General features: G+C 40.7%; 1 protein-coding gene across 2 annotated transcripts in view; it reads left to right on the top strand.

The window, feature by feature from the left end:
* The window catches only part of PLS1 (plastin 1), an 85395-nt gene that overhangs the window by 24465 nt on the left and 42685 nt on the right, over positions 1–18245 (top strand). The window contains exons 1-2 of one of the 2 annotated variants that reach the window (XM_074963835.1): positions 4701–4849; positions 16247–16355. In XM_074963835.1, coding sequence (XP_074819936.1) covers positions 16286–16355 — 70 coding nt within the window. In that variant the 5' untranslated portion in view covers positions 4701–4849; positions 16247–16285. Of the gene's footprint in view, positions 1–4700; positions 4850–16246; positions 16356–18245 lie in introns of those variants that run through there. The other variant, XM_074963834.1, reaches the window with a different exon arrangement.

Here is an 18245-nt window from a genome sequence, read left to right as displayed (position 1 = left end):
ATTTTATCAAGAGTCTCACAATATTTGGTGTGTCTCTAAAAGCCTCAGCTCCAAGAGTTGTGGTGTTATGTAAGAATCTCAGTTTGTTTGTTGTTGTAAAAAAACCCCACCAAACTAAGTTTTCAGCCTGTGTGGTAGTGGATAAAAGATTGATAGTGTGATTTGAGTGTAATGTCAAGTCGCAGAAAACAGAAGGCAAGTAGAACTCAGCATTTATTATTTTTAAAAATCTCATGATTCTTTAAACAAATCTCATGATTTGCAGGGGGGCATAGAGGCTGAATCATGATTTTTGAACACTTGGGGCTGCCATTACTGCTTCAGGGTACTATTTTCTGTTCTGGCACTAGCTGTGCAGTGCTGGGCTGCATTGTATGGTTTACTATACCCATCTGTAAATGGGTCTAATAATTTACACCTGTCTCACAAAGTTATTTGAATCTTGATGTTTGCAAAATGCTGCAAGATCCTTAAAAGGTATTATATGAGATATTATTGGGTTAAATCTGGAGTTCCTGATTCAAGTTTTACTGAGTCCTTAGGCAAAACTCTCAGTGAAATTAATGCCTAAGTACAGAACTTAGGGTTTGTCTCATTACCAATATATATCTCTATGATATGTATGCTGTAAATTCCTATTAACAGTAGTGGGAGTTAGTGCATAATTCTACCTTCATGATGATGAGAGAATGTATCTGCATAAATCTAATTTAAGCTGAAAAAAGCAAGGACATTTAGGGTTGAGGCTGCCATTCCATCTTTTACTCATTTCTAGTATTGCAGTAAACTTGATATGTAAGATCATCCTAGGCATAAAAGGGTGACTTGAAGACACAGTGGCAATGTTAACTCTAAGCAGCCTTGCGTTTGTTAGTACAAGCTAAATCTTTAACATTTTTGGCATGCTTTATTTTAATTTAATCTCAATGTCATGGGAAAATTGAAGTTAGATTTTGAACAAAGATGTTCCGTTTCAGTAAAGAAACTAATAACCAAATGGGTTACATCACTGAGCATTTCCTAGTCTGGTTTTTGGACTGTTTGGACTCACACAAGGCTAGAGCTAGGAAACAAAAGCAGAGATCCCCAGGGTCAACCTGGGTTAGCCCTAAAAGACATTCACTGCTGAAAGATTACTATACCTTGTGGAACCATAAGCTATAACTCATTTTGTCTATATATGTTACCGGCTTTAACCTGCAAATAATTCATTTCTTTTCCCTAGTTAATAAATTCTTAGTTAGTTTACTAAAGGATTGGCTACAGGTATTGTCTTTGATTTGAGGTACAAATTGACCTGGGGTAAATGACTGGTCTCTTGGGACTGGGAGCAACCTGAATATTTTGTGATTTTTGGCATAAGTGACAATTTATCACTAAGTCCAGCTTGCCTGGGTGGCAAGATAGACTGGAGTGCCCAAGGGGACTGTCTGTGGCTCCATAGTGAAACTGTTGTAGTGGTTCAGGAGTTCACATTTGTTACTCTGTTTGTGAAATCTCGTTATAGAACATACCACCAGTTTGATGTGTCTGCCTGCTTTCTGACAGTCTGCCCTGCAGTTGGCACTCATGGTCATGAACCACTTCAGGCAGCATGACATGGTGCTTTAGGTTTAGTTAGAGAGATAGCTTGTTTCAGTTTCCTGGGCGACTTAGGGGTTCAGATTTTGGCATCCTGTGCTATGGCGGCTGCACTATGGACCCAAAACCTATTGTTTCAGTACTGTGTATATGTATGAAAGCACTAGTACAGCACCTGCCTTCCCTCCATCCCAAAGCTCAGTGCTATGTGTGTTACACTGGCACAACTCACTTCCACTCTATACCTAGCTCGTAGCTCTATGTCTTTGGGAGTAGGGGCTGTGGTTGGGGGTGGGGGAAGGTTACACTGGCACAGCCCTCTCCTCTCTACCCAGTCTAGTGCTGTGTATGAGAGTTACTGATGTGATCTCTCTGTCACTGCCATGTTTTGTGCATTTCTTGATGGATTTCCCATTCAGGGTGCCCCCAACAAGCGGGAGCAGATATGGAGAAGGCATGATCCTATTCTTCACACGCCTTCAAAGCAGGGGGATTAGGGTAATCCATGGCAGATGGGGATAATGGGGGAACTATTGGGAATAGGGTATTGGAAGAAATTGGGGATTGCTGCAGGTGTAGACTGTGGAGGGGGAAAGATTCTGGAAGAGGGATTGGTGGAAGGGCAAGAGAGATCAGCACAGCCTGTATGGGTAGTTGGGGGAAGAAGGGAAGGCCTCGATGTATGGGGGGGTGGGCTGTGGAGGAATGTTGGGCAGCTTTCCCTCTTCTGCTCTCTCTCCATTAGCTTCCTGCATTCTGTCCCTATGTCCCTATTCTGTCAGTCCCTTTCCCCCATTGTGTCCCCTTTCAGCCCCATTTCTTCCCAGTCCCTTTACCTCCCTGCCAGCAGCACACAGCACCTGTCACCTCTTAATTCCCTCATATCTTGGGCTCCACATTGGCCAGACACTCACCAGGGGATGAGTGAGGGAAAGCAAGGAGATTGCCTAAAACCTGGCACCACAGTGGCTCCCCAGCAGCCAGGAGAAGGAACTTTAGCTACATACCTGTGTGACATCGAAGCTGGGATAAGGGCGAATGTGACCAGGCTGCCAAATGTATGAGTGTAAGGCAAGTTGCATGATGTTTGGCAGCCCTTCCCTCCACACCCTCTGTAAGTGGATGAATGCTGTGTATATTGGGGTGTGTTATACTAGCACAGCCATTCACAAGAGGAAAGACCAATACTGAGAGCTGACGGTCAGTGGGGCTAGAGGATTTCTTAGTGGGTAGGTGCAGGAGAGTTCTGCTTGTTTGAAGAGACAAGGAAACACCTGAGTAACCATACTTACAGTATGGAGGAGTCTATCCTGGGGAAACAGTGACTCTGAAAAAGACTTGGCGGTCATGGTAGATAATCCACTGGACATGAGCTCCCAGTGTGATGCTGTGCCCCAAAAGGGCTAATGTGATCCGTGGATGTATAAACGGGATCGTCAAGTAGGAGTAGGGAGGTTATATTACCTCTCTATTTGGCACTGGTGCAACTGTTTCTGAAATACCATGTCTAGTTCTGGTGACCTCAGTTCAAGAAAGATATTGATAAATTGGAGAGGGTTCAGAGGAGAGCCACAAGAATGGTTAAAGGGTTGGAAAACATACCATACACTCAAGCAGTTATATCTATCTAGTTTAACAAAGAGAAGGTTAAGAAGTAACTTGATTACAGTCTGTAAGTGCCTTCATGGGGAACAAAAAATTGCTAATGTGATCTTCAATCTATCAGACCAAGTTATAACAATATCCAGTGGCTAGAAGTTTGAAACTGGAGAAATTCAGGCTGAAATAAGGTGTACACTGGTTGATGCTGATGATTATGAAGAAGCATTCGTTTTTATTGCAGTACTTGTGTTGTAAACTCTTTGAATTAGGGATCATTGTTTTGTTCTATGTTTGTACAGCACTTAGCAAACTAGATTCCTGGTCTATGCCTGGGATGCCTAGGTTCCATCACAATAGAAATAATAGTAATAATCAGTTACAATAATTATTGATAAATAATAATCTTCCTATTTGTAGGTTAAATCAAATTGTGCTATAATTGTTCATTCATGTAAGCTGTCAAATTTAGATTTTATTGGTAAATTATAATGCGTGTTTTATTTATAGTCAATAAAGTATAATCAAATTTTAAAAAAAAACAGACATTTGGTCTATAGAGGAGACATATTACCTATTATGTGCCACATCTGTCCGTATACATACCAACTGAAAATAACTGAGATTCCATCTGTGGATCACCAACTACTGTTAGTCTTATTTTAGAGAAACCATGAAAGTTAATCAATATGGATTTGCAGCTAGTGATTTTGAGCTTTTTCTTAAAATTTCCCCCAGGTAGCTCTAATTGTGGTAGCAAGAAGGGGGAGCCATAATGCTGATGAGGTGCTGGCAGCCACAGCCTTTTTTGCCATCCTGTTACCTAAACTTGCAGTTGAGCTGGGATAAAGAACGTGGGGGTAAAAAGCACTGGTGATGCTATATAGTATGTATAGACTAGAGCTGCCACATTAATACCACCAATGGGGCCACATCAGTGGTAATGCAAAGGCAGAAAACTTTAAGAAAAAGCTGCATCTGTAAATGGGTATAATAATTTACACCTATCTCACAAAGTTATTTGAATCTTGATGTTTGCAAAATGCTGCAAGATCTTTAAAAGGTATTATATGAGAGCAGAGTGATATTATTGGGTCAAATCTGGAGTTCCTGATTCAAGTTTTACTGAGTCCTTAGGCAAAACTGTCAGTGAAATTAATGGCTTTAAGAAAACTTCTGGCACAAAGCCAGAGGAGGAATAGGTGTTTCATTTTGCCATTTTACCCTTTGCACCTTATGCACCTCCTTACCTGATAAAATGACAGTAACTGTTTATGTTGTAAGAAAAAGAAACAAATATATAAAGAGAGTTTAAAAAATTAATTGTTAAATTTTTTAGATGGCAAAAGAAGGTAATTTATTGTATTTCAAAAGCCAAAGAAGTTCAGATTCTTACTACATCTTCACTTTCATTTTCCTTCTCTGCATTTTTACTGACATAGGTTAAATACCACACCCACAGAGTAGGTTGGACTTTTACCAAGGCAAAGGTCTTCTATGATAAAATCGAGAGTACGCAGAACCTTTAGCAGACTCCTTTTTTTCAAACGTTCACTTTGGGGAAGAGTTATTTGGAATCCTCCAGTACAAGATTCACAGTTGATTTGATTGATTTAACATATATCTGGACAGTAATTTCCTGGTGGTGTTTAGTTGTCAACTAATACAGGTATGCTAATTAATTTATCTTTTTATAGCACAAACTGTTGAGGTAATGGTTTGGGCCATAATCGCGCTAATATCTATATTGGCATCTGTTCATCAGGGAAGGAGATTGCAGGGGCACAAATTTGTTAGAACCTGGCTTGAGCTGGGAGTTGAAGGTGCTGCAAAGAGCAATTGTAGCTCAGAAAGTTGTCAGCACCAACCAGGAAGGGGTGCAGCCAGGGAGTTGGTTAATTACCATAGTGGTGATTTGCTGTGGCACTTCTGGACAGGAACTAATTCTCCTTCCCCCCCCCCCCGCTCCGCCCCCCCAGCACAAGAGACCTCACCAGCTTCAGTCCCTCTATCTTACTATCATTCTAACCGATATTTTCAGATTATTCACAGTATCAGTAACCTCATAATGTCACAACTTCAAAGTTTTAAAGAGGCATGTAAATGGTTCCTGATTTTGGTATTTTGAAACTGCTTTTAAAGACCTGTATAAATCCAGGAGCTTTATACTAGCATCGAGTCACACCAAATTCCTATAGAACAATGGCAGGATGTGACGCACTGTTTGGAGAAATAATAGTTTTAGCTTGTGCGAAGATTCCCTTGCTGTCCTGAAGGCAATATACATTATTCATATTACCTGTGTGATCTTAAGGCAGCTAAAATGTCTGAATTATGCACCAACTAGGTGTGTAAACTGCAGAAGTTACTGCTTCCTTTCATAGCAGTAAGTTGCATAGTGTTTTTTGTAGATATCTTTTTTGAGACCCACATGGACTACCTATCATTATTTCCTACTACTCTACCCACATTTTCACATACAGTGCCCCCATTTCTATGGACAATGCGCATACTAGCATATCAGGGATTGTTGTGGGAGGAAGGAAGAATGGTCCAGTGGCTAGGACTCTAGTTTGCTTTCCTCCTCTGTCACTGACTCTCTGCTCTCAATTCTAAAGTTCTGCTCCAGTGGCTCCTGGCAGCCAGGAGGAGCAATTTCATGGAGAGCCTTCCCAAGCACCTGCTGTCCTGGCATAGAACATGCTCAGTGCAGATAGAATTTTTTGAGAATTTTGCTGCCACCTTCTAACAACATCTGCTGAGTATGTGCAAACAATGATTTTCAGAGGCTTATTATAACTCAGCTAAATTTGGATGGACTTTCCTGGGGATAGCAGTAGGTACATCTGATTCCAGAGTGACTTTCCAGCCACACTCCAAAGCATAGAGGTGATAGAGCTTCTCAGTGAAACAGTTGTAGTAATTTTCTTACTTTGGAAAAACAATGTCTTTTCCTCTAACCCCATTCTTAGGGACAGCTAAACCACTTTTGCTGAAACCTTTAACAAATTCAGCCTAAGCCAGACACCCAGCATGAAAAATTTCAGCTCAAGTGGTTAAAATTTGACAAAGTTATAAGCAGTTGCAAACAGGATCTTATAATGCAGAGTGTTTAGACAGTCTTAACTGTAGTCATTGCTACCAGCTCTGCCTGTAATAATAATTCTGAAAGAATGTTATCTTAATGTTGGCCTTGCTGCAATACCCAGCCTTTCTATTTCAGTGTTTTCTTACTGATGCTGAATACAACAGTATGCTGAGATCCTCTTGAATGATGTATGCTAAGGAAAATGTGTGAAGCTGATACCACTGGTGAATTTGCATAGCTGTTCTATGTACTCAGCAGGCAAAGGAGACCTGAGGCGTTTTGTTTAAGTGAAAACTAGCTTTTAAAAATGATTGTTTGCCCTTTTGTACAAATTGGCCTGATTCTGATCTAACGATCATTAATTTTTCCTAGGAGTGATTCCAGTAACTAAAGTGGAGTTGCTTCCAGTTTATACCAATGTAAGTGAAATCAGAATCAGGTCCATAAACTGTGAGCTCTAATTTAGAAAGGTCATTGTTTGACTATACTAAATCTTGACCCACCCATATTTACTTTTAAAGATCATGTACAGTACAATGGAAAATGTTGATCAAACAATGCTGAATAAACAGTGAAGAACTCTTGTGTGTGAATTCTATAGTCAATCTCATACAGCACAAGAAATAAATTTTATTTACAGAAAATACATTTGTCATGAATCATCTTAATTAATCTGGCTAATCTGCTTCCAGCAGAAACCAATACATAATGCTTTGGAAGAAGGAGAAACATACCAACTCCCACACCCTCAATAATGTATCTGTCTACTTTCATAATGCTGTACATGCAACGGATGGGAAAATTCCATGTTTGATGAATTTATATCTGGAAGCATCACATTTGATCAACCATTATTGCACTGTTTTTCAATTGCATTGAATATCTTCTTGTTCTTGTACTATGAGACAGAGTAAAAAAGTAAAAAATAAGCTTATGCCCAAATAAATGTGTTAGTCTCTGAGGTGCCACAAGGACTCCTCGTTGTTTTTGCTGATACAGACTAACACGGCTACCACTCTGAAAAAAGAGGAGTTTGTAAAAAGAGTAAAAAAGAGGAGTTTGTCAGTTTGTACTCAAATGTTAAATAATTGAGGATAATGTACCTTAATTGTGCCTCTGCATCTCCTTTTCTATCAACACTCCTGATGTTTGCAGTCTTTCATATATAAATCCCAATATATATCTAGTAGCCTTCACTGACCTTTTCAGCTGTCTTAAAATTAATTGATCAAATTTTGATGTACTCCTTCAAGGGTAGGGATGCCACTGAATAATATATTGTTATATATTTATTTTTTGTGTGGTTTTCTCTCTTTTTAAATGTACCCAAGCATCCTACTTGTTCTTTTAAGTGCAATTGCATTCTGGGCAGATATATTCTCCAAGGACAGCTATGATTTTTATTCATAGCACTCAGTGCTAAGATCCCATTTGTCTACGGGTTATGAGAGCTCAAGGAATCCTTTATTATGTGTATTATTTCCAGTCTAAATGACATCTGCCACTATGATGCCCAGTTCCCCCAGTGTGTTTAAATCCATCTGAAATTTCTCCAATCTTCAACAGTTTATACTAATTGAGACTATTAAGTTGTTATCAACTATGTTCATACACTCGCTGGCTATTTTTGTCCTCCATTTGTGTCAAAGAAGCTGAAAATTTCAGCGCTAAAAACTGAACTTCGCCATTTATAGAATCCTGTTGGTTGGTATGGATCTCCAGTGACTCTTCCGAAGTAATTCATCCTTCTGCATTGTGAAAGGATTGACTTAGCTGACCTAAAACATCCTTTCCCACTGAGTATCGTGTCAAGTCTTGAATAGTTCCAGTCAAGCTACCTTTTTCTGTAATCTCTTTGGAGCAGGAGCCTTGTCGTCTTATCTTTCTGTGATGCAGCTGCTGGTAGCACACTATTGTCTCTATTTGAGTAATAAAATAGTGAGAATTCTGTAAGTTCCTTGGTAACTTGTTCCACTGCCTAACTCTTCTCATCGTTCCCATGCATTTTTACTATGTTTAATTAGCATTTCCCTGGGTGCTGCTGCAATGTAGTATTATTTCCTGTTCTATTCTCATTGTCTAAAGAGAATAACTGGCGTCTGTTCTCTTTGCAAAATTCCTTTTGGCTGTTTAATAGTGTTATGTTTACTCTCATCTCATGCATTATGGTGGAAGCCCACCCAGACTAATGGGTAAAGCCACTGCCCTCTTCTCCTTCAAATGTAACCTCAGGATTCATCTGCAAAGTGGCTGGAGGTTTGGGAATTTTTGCTTCTTTATGATATACACAGAAGGCCTGAAAGATTTTTATTTGTTTTTCTTTCTAGCCAAGTTTTTTCTGATTATTTTTTATTATGGAAAGAACAGGAATAAGTCCAGGCTTCTCTGGTTGTGCTGTAGGGCCTCCTGTAGGATCTCTGGGATGTGTACTGTTACAGAGGCAGCAGAAGTTTGCTTTGAATGTGGGAACAGAGATGCATAGAGAAACCTGAACATCCTAAGCACCATGCTAATCCTGGCGAGCAGGGAGTCGGGAGCATAGCTCTGTTCGAGGAGCATGGGACAATTAGGGTGTAAGGGCCACACCAGCCTCTCCGGGTCCTCCTCTTGCCTCTCTCCCCAGCAGATGCAGAGCCCCACTGGGCCTGAGAGCATGAAGCAGCTCACTGAAGAATGACACGAGGATGGAAACAGAGATTGGCTCCCACAGTATTTTCACTGTGGGAGCACTAACCTCCACTGCTCCCCCGGTTCCACAGCTCCTGTACTGGTAGCTCTGACAGGGGTGCTGAATCTTTCACAAAGACTTACTTAAAGTTAAGTAGACATTAACAAAACCAAAACAGAGTTTTAAACATGAAACAAAATCTTTTCTTCTGTTGATTGCTCAATTTTTACTTTCTTGGCACTTGTGTCACCGTTTCACTAGCTCACCGATTATCAAAGGTTGTCTACGCTGCAAAAAAAGATCCACCACAGAAAGTCTCAGAACCTGGGTCAACTGACTCGGGCTCATGCTGCGGGGCTAAAAATACCACTGCAGATGTTTGGGGCCAGGCTCTGAAATGCATTGAGCGGGGATGGTCTCAGAGGCTGGGCTCCAGACCAAGCCCGAACATCTACACTGCTACTTTTAGCCCCGTAGCATGAGCCTGTTTCAGCTAACTGGACTCTGAGACTTGCAGCCACAGGGTTTTTTTGCAGTGTAAACATACCCATAGAGTCTTCCAGACTACATAGGAAATAAGTTTCTCATGTAAAAAACTATACAACACTCTTTGAAACAAAAATTCTTATTTGTACACTACATAAAAGCAAAACAGGGCACAACCCCCCTTTTTTTTTACTTTTCAATTAGATTGTAAGGTTTTATTGCATAGACCTTGTCTTCCTGTAGGACAGTGCCTAATACTGATCCTCATCAGGGGTGAAACCCTGGCTCCACTGAAGATAATGGCAAAACTCTCTGACTTAAATGTGGCCAGAATTTCACCCTAGAGCTTTAATACATATATTTAATTTAATACACATATTCAATACTAATATTTAATTTGCATGGCTCCCCACAGCACAAGCTTACTCAAGTTTAATGTAAAATCCCTCTGAAAACTGGTTTTGTAATGATCTCACTGCTGGCTAGGAGAAACTGCCTTTTAAAGGAAAGCATAAAATCTCTTGTTGAATCAGACCTGAGCTTAATTAATAGAGATTCCTGTTTCTTTTGACTCAAGAGAAGTGATTTCAGAAAGACTGATCTGTGTCTGCACATTCGTTTAAAGAATCCTATGTCAACATAAATACGGATGCCAAAGGTTAAAGTAAAATAATATTGTACTAAACCATAAAACAGTCTCTGTCTCAAAGCCTCAAAATACAGAGACAGAAGCCCCTCTGTGCCTTTTGTAAATACCAATAACATAAAATGTTCAATACTTAATTTAGACGCTGTAATTTTTCTGCACAACATTCATCTGGAGAATTATGTTAGCCTGCCTCCGATTTGGAATACGGAGCATGCAAAGCTATAATGAGGAAGATTGGATATTTGCACCTGGCGTAAGAGAGGTGTGTCTTTAGCAGCAGACAAAAAGAACAGTCACAAAATAAAATGGGCTCTGCAGGCAGCATTTGTCATGTCCATTATAGTTACAAAGGCAGCTGCTGCTTGAAAAGCAGGCAGATGAATTTGAAACAAAGGCTAGGGCAGAGCTGGAAAACGCAAATTGCCAATTGCCTGCAGGAAGAGGGGAAACTATTGGGCCCTCTTGCCAACTCACAGCTCTATTTTTTTCTGGCAGATCCAATAGTGGGTGAAAAAGAGAACAGGAGGTGCTGTTTGGCCTCCTTACTATATCCTCAGCTGTCACTCAGTCAAGGACACTCCAGGAACATCAGGGAGGCACCAACAGCACTCTCAACCATATAGGGACAGCTCCAGGAACCACCACTGCAGGGTCTCCCCCTGTGCACTCAAGCCACACTCTGGGTGCAGGGTACAGGCAGAAGAGCTTTTGGCCAGGCCCAGTGTGTGTCCATTGAGTAGACTGGCCAGGATTTCTCAGAAGGGGACATGCTTCCTGGCATAGGCGCCGATTCTGTGGGTGCTCCAGGGCTGAAGCAACCATGGGGAAAAATTGGTGGGTGCTCTGCACCCACCGGCAGCTCCCCACCCCAGCAATTATGGTCAAGACAGTCGTTTCAGGAGCAGGATTAGACCATCAAAGCCAAGATTAAATATTTAGCAAGCCAGATGCAGAGAACTGCAACACCACTACAACACTACGTTAACCAGTGGTCAAATCTCAACAGAAATAATTGCTCACAAGTTGATATATATGATCATTATTGGCTTCACTCTCTTGTGTTCATAATTTGTGTTCTATTTCAGATTAATTGTACCCTCTTATTCCTGATATGTAGGTTACATGAGTAACTAAAAATAGAAACCTGTGTCCTTGAATGAAACAGATAAATAAGATCAACACAAGTGGTCGGAGTCACACAGAGTTGCCAACTCTCACTGTTTTAATCCCATGTCTCACAGTGTTTGGTGCTCTTTCAACAGTCAGATTATAACATGAAAATCTCATCTTTCATGTTTTTTTAAGGAAATTTCTAGCTTTCATGGCTGCAGAGAAAAGCTTGAAAACATGAACTATGAAGATTAAAAAACAGAAAGGAAATTAAAAATCATTAAAATTTAAAAAGATAATAAATGGTTATTTTTAAGACAGAAATTATTTGGAGGGCTCTGACTCACGTTTTTTGAATACTTGGAGTTGGCAATACTGATTAAGTCAATGCAATTGCTCACATGACTAAGGCATGTGAGATATGGCCAGCTATCTGCAGTATAGAGCTGTCAGTCTTTCTTTCTTTTGGCCCTCCCAACATCCCAACACTTCTTGCTGAGTGTTCCTTCCTCACTAATTCAGCAGATTCTTTCTTAGAGCCTATGGTAGGTACCCTCAGTCATTGCATTATTCCATTGACATCAGTGGGGGAGTTGTATATAGACAGGAATAGAATATGGCCTTGAGCCTCCTGCACTAGAACTACTGAAGCAGTCAAACAAAAAAACCCTAGCAGTTTAAATAGACACTGCAGCTACCGTCAGGAAAAAGTACTTAAAATTGGTGAGCTTTTATCCTTAATTATTTTTGTTAAATAAAGGGATAGTAAGAATACATATAAAATATATAACATATAGATATAAATATAGATAGGTTAAAATAGCCCATAGTCTCAGATGGAGCCATGATATGATCACAAGAGATTCTATAACAATTTTTGTACAATTGCGGTGTTGGATGGCTAAGTTCCATTGTCCGTCTACCTAAATGCCCCCTGAATAAGATATTTTTCATATTTTTTAAAATATGTATTGGAATCTATCTAATCCGTTTTTATTTTTTTTCCAATATGTGTTCTGGCTCCTGTTTCTCCTGATAGGTGCTATAAGTTTGAGGAACATATTGACAAATCAGGCCAGCAGTAGGAAAACATGGCCAAGCCGAACACAAGTATAATAAATAAACGAGACAGAACACAACTTGGCCTGAAGAGGTTCAAACAGATTCCAAAATATATTTAACATTCCCCTGCCCCCACCTCGAACTCCCGTAAAATGTGAATATCAGGAGCTCTGATGTTCCACCAATTGGGGGCCAAAGGTGGAGCTTTCTATCTGAGCTGGGCTTCAAGGAATCCTGGTTCTAAATACCAGTAAGCCATTGGGTGGAAAGGTGGAGCCTGGTGACCCTCTGGACACAGGTTTGAGACCTGTGCGTTATGACACAGCAGGAGTGAGTCTGTGGCACCACCTCCTTTTCTCATTGGCTGGTGGGTGGGGAGAACATACTGCATTCTGTTGTAGGGCGTATCAGACTTTGATGTCACAAAGGTGGTGTTCTTGCAATGAGACAACTAACTCACAATAGTTACCTCACTGTAAAATCCTGAGTGGAGACAAGGCACTTGTAGTGTTTATTGTGAGGTAGTTAGGTGAGGTCACCACTATACCCATGCTGACCGTGGTTGAACTTGTCTAGTTTATCTGTGATAAAACTGAAGTGCCTTATCTCCACTCCCAGATAGCTAACACATCAGTTATTCTATAGTAAAAAGACACCCTAGTTGGCAGAGAAGACAAAGCCTCAGTGGCCTCTCCTTCATGCATTCCACCAGCTTAGCAGGAGGAATCTATCTGACTGTTCTCAATAGGCAGAATGCCCCATGGAACTGCTGCTACTGGCTACCCTCACCCTTATGTGATTGTGGTTAACCAGCCACAGTCTGGACATGCAAACTCATTCGTGATTGCTTCTTTAATGAGAAAACAGAAAGCAGGATGGGGAAGAAATTTAAGTGGTTAGAATAGGAGAAGAACTTATTTTTGTGAGGAGGGTTTTAGATTGACAATAATGTTTTATATAAACCAAATTCTGATTCCTTTACACCAGGTGATTTGTATTTATTATTATTTATATTACAGTAATACTTAGAGGGGCCCCATTGTGCTAGGCACTGTAAAAACTCACTGTAAACAGACTATTGCTGCCCTGAAGAGCTTACAGCCTAAATAGATAAGACAGATAAACAGGAGGGGGAAATGGAAACACAGTTGTGAAGTGATTTGTCCAATAGCACACAGCAGTTCAGTGGTAGATCTGGACATAAAATCCATCTCTCCTGACTCTCAGTCCAGTGTCCTATCCATTGAGCCACATTGCAGTTTTGAGTAAAGAGTACAGTTTAGGACATTAATCATTGTTTTTGTGCACCTGCAATGGAGGTGCAATTGCTTATAGCAGCTCTGATTTTGACGATTATGATGCAAATCCTGGTCCCACTGAAATTAATGGGAAGATTGCTAGTGACCTAAATAAAACCTGGATTTGACCCTTAGTGCATTGCAGCCTTGATGTACTGGACAAGCTTGACCAAGATACAAATCTGTCATTTTCTGGTTTTTTTCTTTTAATAAAAGTGAGGATTCAATATTTAGCTGCAGGGACTGTTGTGAGCTTTGTGCTGGAGCTGTAGGGACTGCTAACAGGTGCATGTAAAGAGCATAACAACAAGAGGATGGGTGGTCCAAAGGCCTGAATTTGTGTGCACAAATGGGGCTTGTATGCTGCACAATTGTAGGTACAAATATAGCCTTGCATATTGAGAGAATGGGATGAGGTCCCTTTGAAAATATGGCCTTAAGAACAAGGGTCTAAATTATCCCTTTTCATGTTAAAATCTATGGGAGGGGGCTCAATGGGAGGAATTTTCAGGGAGAAATGCTCACAGAGTTTATCAGTCCTTCCCTGTGAGGATGGTGTTTGGTCTCCCATGGAATTGGCTATGAGGCCCACCCCAATGTGACGTTCCCCTCTGGTGTTATCTGGACCGGTGATCTGCTAGGTCACTCCAATCCTTGACTCTGGGAGCCAGCCTTACCCTGCACTGCTGTGAGAACCTCCGCTCCTGGGCTGTTCACGCACAGCCTCTGGCATGTAAGCTGTTCCCAGCTACTTGCAACCAAATGACACTCGCCAATATCTCCGGTACCAGACACAACCCTAGGAACCTTCGTCTTGCAGTGCCCAGTTATGCCGACTGGATGCTGCAAGCTTATATGAGTTCGTCAATTTAACAAAGAAATTGGTATGTATCAGGCTTGTTATCCCAAGGGGAGCCTCTGACACACTTCAAACCAAATGCACTGCTTCAAGTAGAATAAATAAACAAATTTATTAACTATAAAGATAGATTTTAAGTGATTATAAGTCAAAGCATAATAAGTCAGATTTAGTCAAATGAAATAAAAGCAAAACGCATTCTAAGCTGATCTTAACACTTTAAGTGTCCTTACAAACTTAGATGCTTCTCACCACAGGCTGGCTGGTTGCTCTTCAGCCAGGCTCTCCCCTTTAATCAGTGCTTCAGTCGCTTGGTGGTGATGGTGTCTATAGATGTAGGTGGAAGAGAGAGAGAGAGAGAGAGCATGGCAAATGTCTTTCCCTTTTATCATGTCCTTTCTTTCCTCTTGGCTTTGCCCCCCCCACCTTCAGAGTCAGGTGAGCATTACCTCATCACAGTTCCAGACTGACCAAAGGAAGGGGGGTGACTCCCTCAAGAGTCTAACAGATTCTTTTGTTGCTGTGAGGCTGGGCTGGGTTTGTCCCATACTTGCCCTGATGAGGTGTGAACTGCCTCTCTGCTCTTGGAGAGTTTTTGTCTGGGCTTGCTTTAAGCCATGAGGATACATTTTCAGCCTCATAACTACATACATTAAATTATAACCTATAACCTTACTATAACATTACTGTAACAATTACTATAACATCACTATAACAACCATGCTCAGTGCATCATGAGCCTTCCGAAGACACCCAACATGACAAACTTTGCATTGGATACCACATAATCATTGTATAAAGATGAACATGGGAGTGTAGGGTGTTCCCCCGAGGTACAGAGCATCACATCCAATCCCTAGGGAGCCTCAGGAGTCCAGGGCCTCTTTAGCTGCCCTGATCTATGGCAAACCCGGTGGTACCTGGTAGGAAGCTTCATTGGAGCCAGGCTACCAGGAACTCCCCATGTCTGCAGCTACCCCTTGAATGTGTTGTGTGTTGGAAAAGGGAAAATAATGAAGTCTCAGACTGTATTGTTTTTCCAGGGAATCTCCAGGGGGCCTTCCCCCCAACTGCCCTGTCTTCCCCCATTCTTCAGTGTGAACCCCTGACCACACCAAGCATCTTTAATGGGGTCTGGAGCAGGAGTGGAATGGTGCTATGGAAGAGACCAACACCCGTCTTCCTCCATGCAGGAAGGATAGAGCTAGATGCAGAGAGTCCCCTGTGCATGGATATGGGGGGATGTTATCTGAATTAAGATTTGTTTTCACACAGCTAATCCTAAAGCCATTTTATAGGGCTCGATCCTGTGAATGCTGAGCGTGCTGGCTCTAATTGCAACAAAGCACTTAAGCATGTGCTTAACTTTCAGGATATGAAACATCTCATTGAAGTTAAGTGCTTTGTTGGATCAGGGTCAGAGTGCTCAGCACCTTGCACGACTGAGCCCATAGTGCCAATCATTGTTATACGTTGATATTCAGTTGCAGTTGGAAATGAATTATACTGTAGCCTGAGATTTCTGAAATTTGAGATGCCTATTTCATAATGAAAAATTGCTCAATGAAAACCAGGCAGATTATAGGTACATGTTTATACTATGCAGAGTGAAAATGCAGGGTGTGTGAAAATAGGTGTTGCTATTGTAAATTGTTACAATAGAGAAAAGTGCTAGATGTTTGATATTCTCAAAAGTTCTATTCATAGCACTATAGGTGGGGCAATCCTGAGAGATTACTTTGAGGACATAGTACCTCTTATGCCTATTTACAAGGTTCAGTGACTTAAATAAGTGCCTGTTTGTAATTGATGCTTTATTATAACACTGATCATTTATTATTGCTAGGCATAAGGAATTAAAGACAATTGCTGTCTCTGTCAGAAGATGGAAAACAACATAACCACAATTTCTCGTGAAGAGCTGGAAGAACTCAGAGAAGCATTCAGTAAAATAGGTATGTTTTCTAGTTGTAAGAAAGTTGTAAGCTATACAGTTTCTTTAAAAACAATATCTTAAGGGGATCATGTAATGTTAAACATCGTATGTTTAAAAACACCATGTTTCCTCACTTGTGTTGCTAATAACCCCTAAGAATATATAAAAATGAAAGAATTTTCACACTATTTTTATTTATTTATTTTTTAGCACTAGCACTTTGTTGCAATGTTAAGGTTTTAAACACAATGGGTGAATGTTTCAAAGCAAAAAAAATTCTATTTTAGTTGATCTAAAGAAGACTCTTGAAAACTTTTATTTTAGTATTAGGTTTTGGGCTAAAACCAACTAACAATTTCCTTTTTCATTTGGTTACAGGTTTTAGTGGATTAATAACTAGTTCTCTTGCACCAAGTTAAATCTGATTTACATTTCTAAGTAACCTGAACTTTGTGATCCTTGATCTTGTCTTTGTAGAGAGTAAGTCATGTTAATAAATAATTAAGTATAACTTCATATGCTTAACAGGGTCTCTGCAGGTAAAGTCTAAGGCTGTGGTCCCAGTACAGCTTAGGTCAATATAATTTATGTTGCTCAGGGGTGTGAATAAGCCACCCCTCTGAACAACATAAGTTACGCCAACCTAAGCACCGGTGTGGACAGCGCTATGTCAGTCGGATCGCTTCTCCCACCGACATAGCTATCACCGCTTGCAGGCACTGAAGTAATTAAGTCGACAGGAGAGCTCTCTCCTGTCAGCATAGAGCATCTGTCTGCACTAGCACTGCTACAGCAGTGCAACTGCACTGCTGTAAGCTCTCTGGTGTAGCCATAGCCTAAGAGTAAACGTGTACTATTTTGTCCTATATTAATTGACCCTCATCTCCATCCTGCAATTGTAATGCTAACAGACCCCACTCATTGATGGGTGGGATTGAACCGGGGATCTCTGGAGCTTAGTGCATGAGCCTCTACTGCATGAGCTAAAAGCCAACTGGCTCTTAGCTAAGGCTGTAGAACAGACTCATTTAACTCTCTCTAAGTGGTCTCGGTGCCACTAGATGGGACAGAACACCACACCTAGAAGGTGTGCGGGTTACATAATGTCTTCGTGAACATTTAAGTTTGTTTACTTTGTTTTATGTTCTTTCTATTAAATATTATTCCACAGTTTGGATACTCAGAGTAGGTATCTCATATTCAGAGTCACAGTAAATGGATCTGAAATGACCCTCGCTAATATACATGGATGAGCCTGAGACTTTTTTCATGGATTGCTTGCTGAGCTGTACAGAGATACTCACATCCTCACAGTAATTGCAGGCACCTAAGATTCTAGAGCCAATAATAGATAGATCCTTCCCTACTAACTGTAAGCCAACCAGGCCCACAATCGAAACTAAGGTGGAAAAAAAGTTGACACTAAAATGAACATGATTTGGGGGTTTAGCAATCAAACATCACTGGAGAACTACATATTGGGGTATTTACCCATGAATTTGGGCCTCTCATCAGCACACCTTCCATGATTTCTGAGCGCAGCCATAATCACAAAGCACATGATTTTATAAAGGTGGAAAAGTAAATCAATCCACAGAATACAACAAATATGCCAGAATCTAGTGGCCAGGAATCAACCACATAAGTTTGAAGGAATCTGAGCATCAATTTTAGAAACAGTTAACAGAGGAACACACAAGGGCCAAGTGGCCAGTCCAGACCTCCTTCCCACCCTTTTCCCCTTCGTCCTCCCCCTTGACTCTTCCCCCCTTTTTTCCGTCACGGTTTTCATGCTTTCCCTCCCTGCCTTGTCTGTGTTGTCTCCCCCATTAGTTGTAAATTATTGATTCAGTTGATTTTACAGTTTAATATTAAAGTTGTTTTAAAAAGGTTTTTGCATGTGTATGTT

This window comes from Natator depressus, chromosome 9 (assembly GCF_965152275.1).
Source record: "Natator depressus isolate rNatDep1 chromosome 9, rNatDep2.hap1, whole genome shotgun sequence".
NCBI classification, from domain to species: domain Eukaryota; kingdom Metazoa; phylum Chordata; order Testudines; family Cheloniidae; genus Natator; species Natator depressus.
Note: the sequence above shows the minus strand (reverse complement) of the source record. Positions and strands in the feature narration are given on the sequence as shown.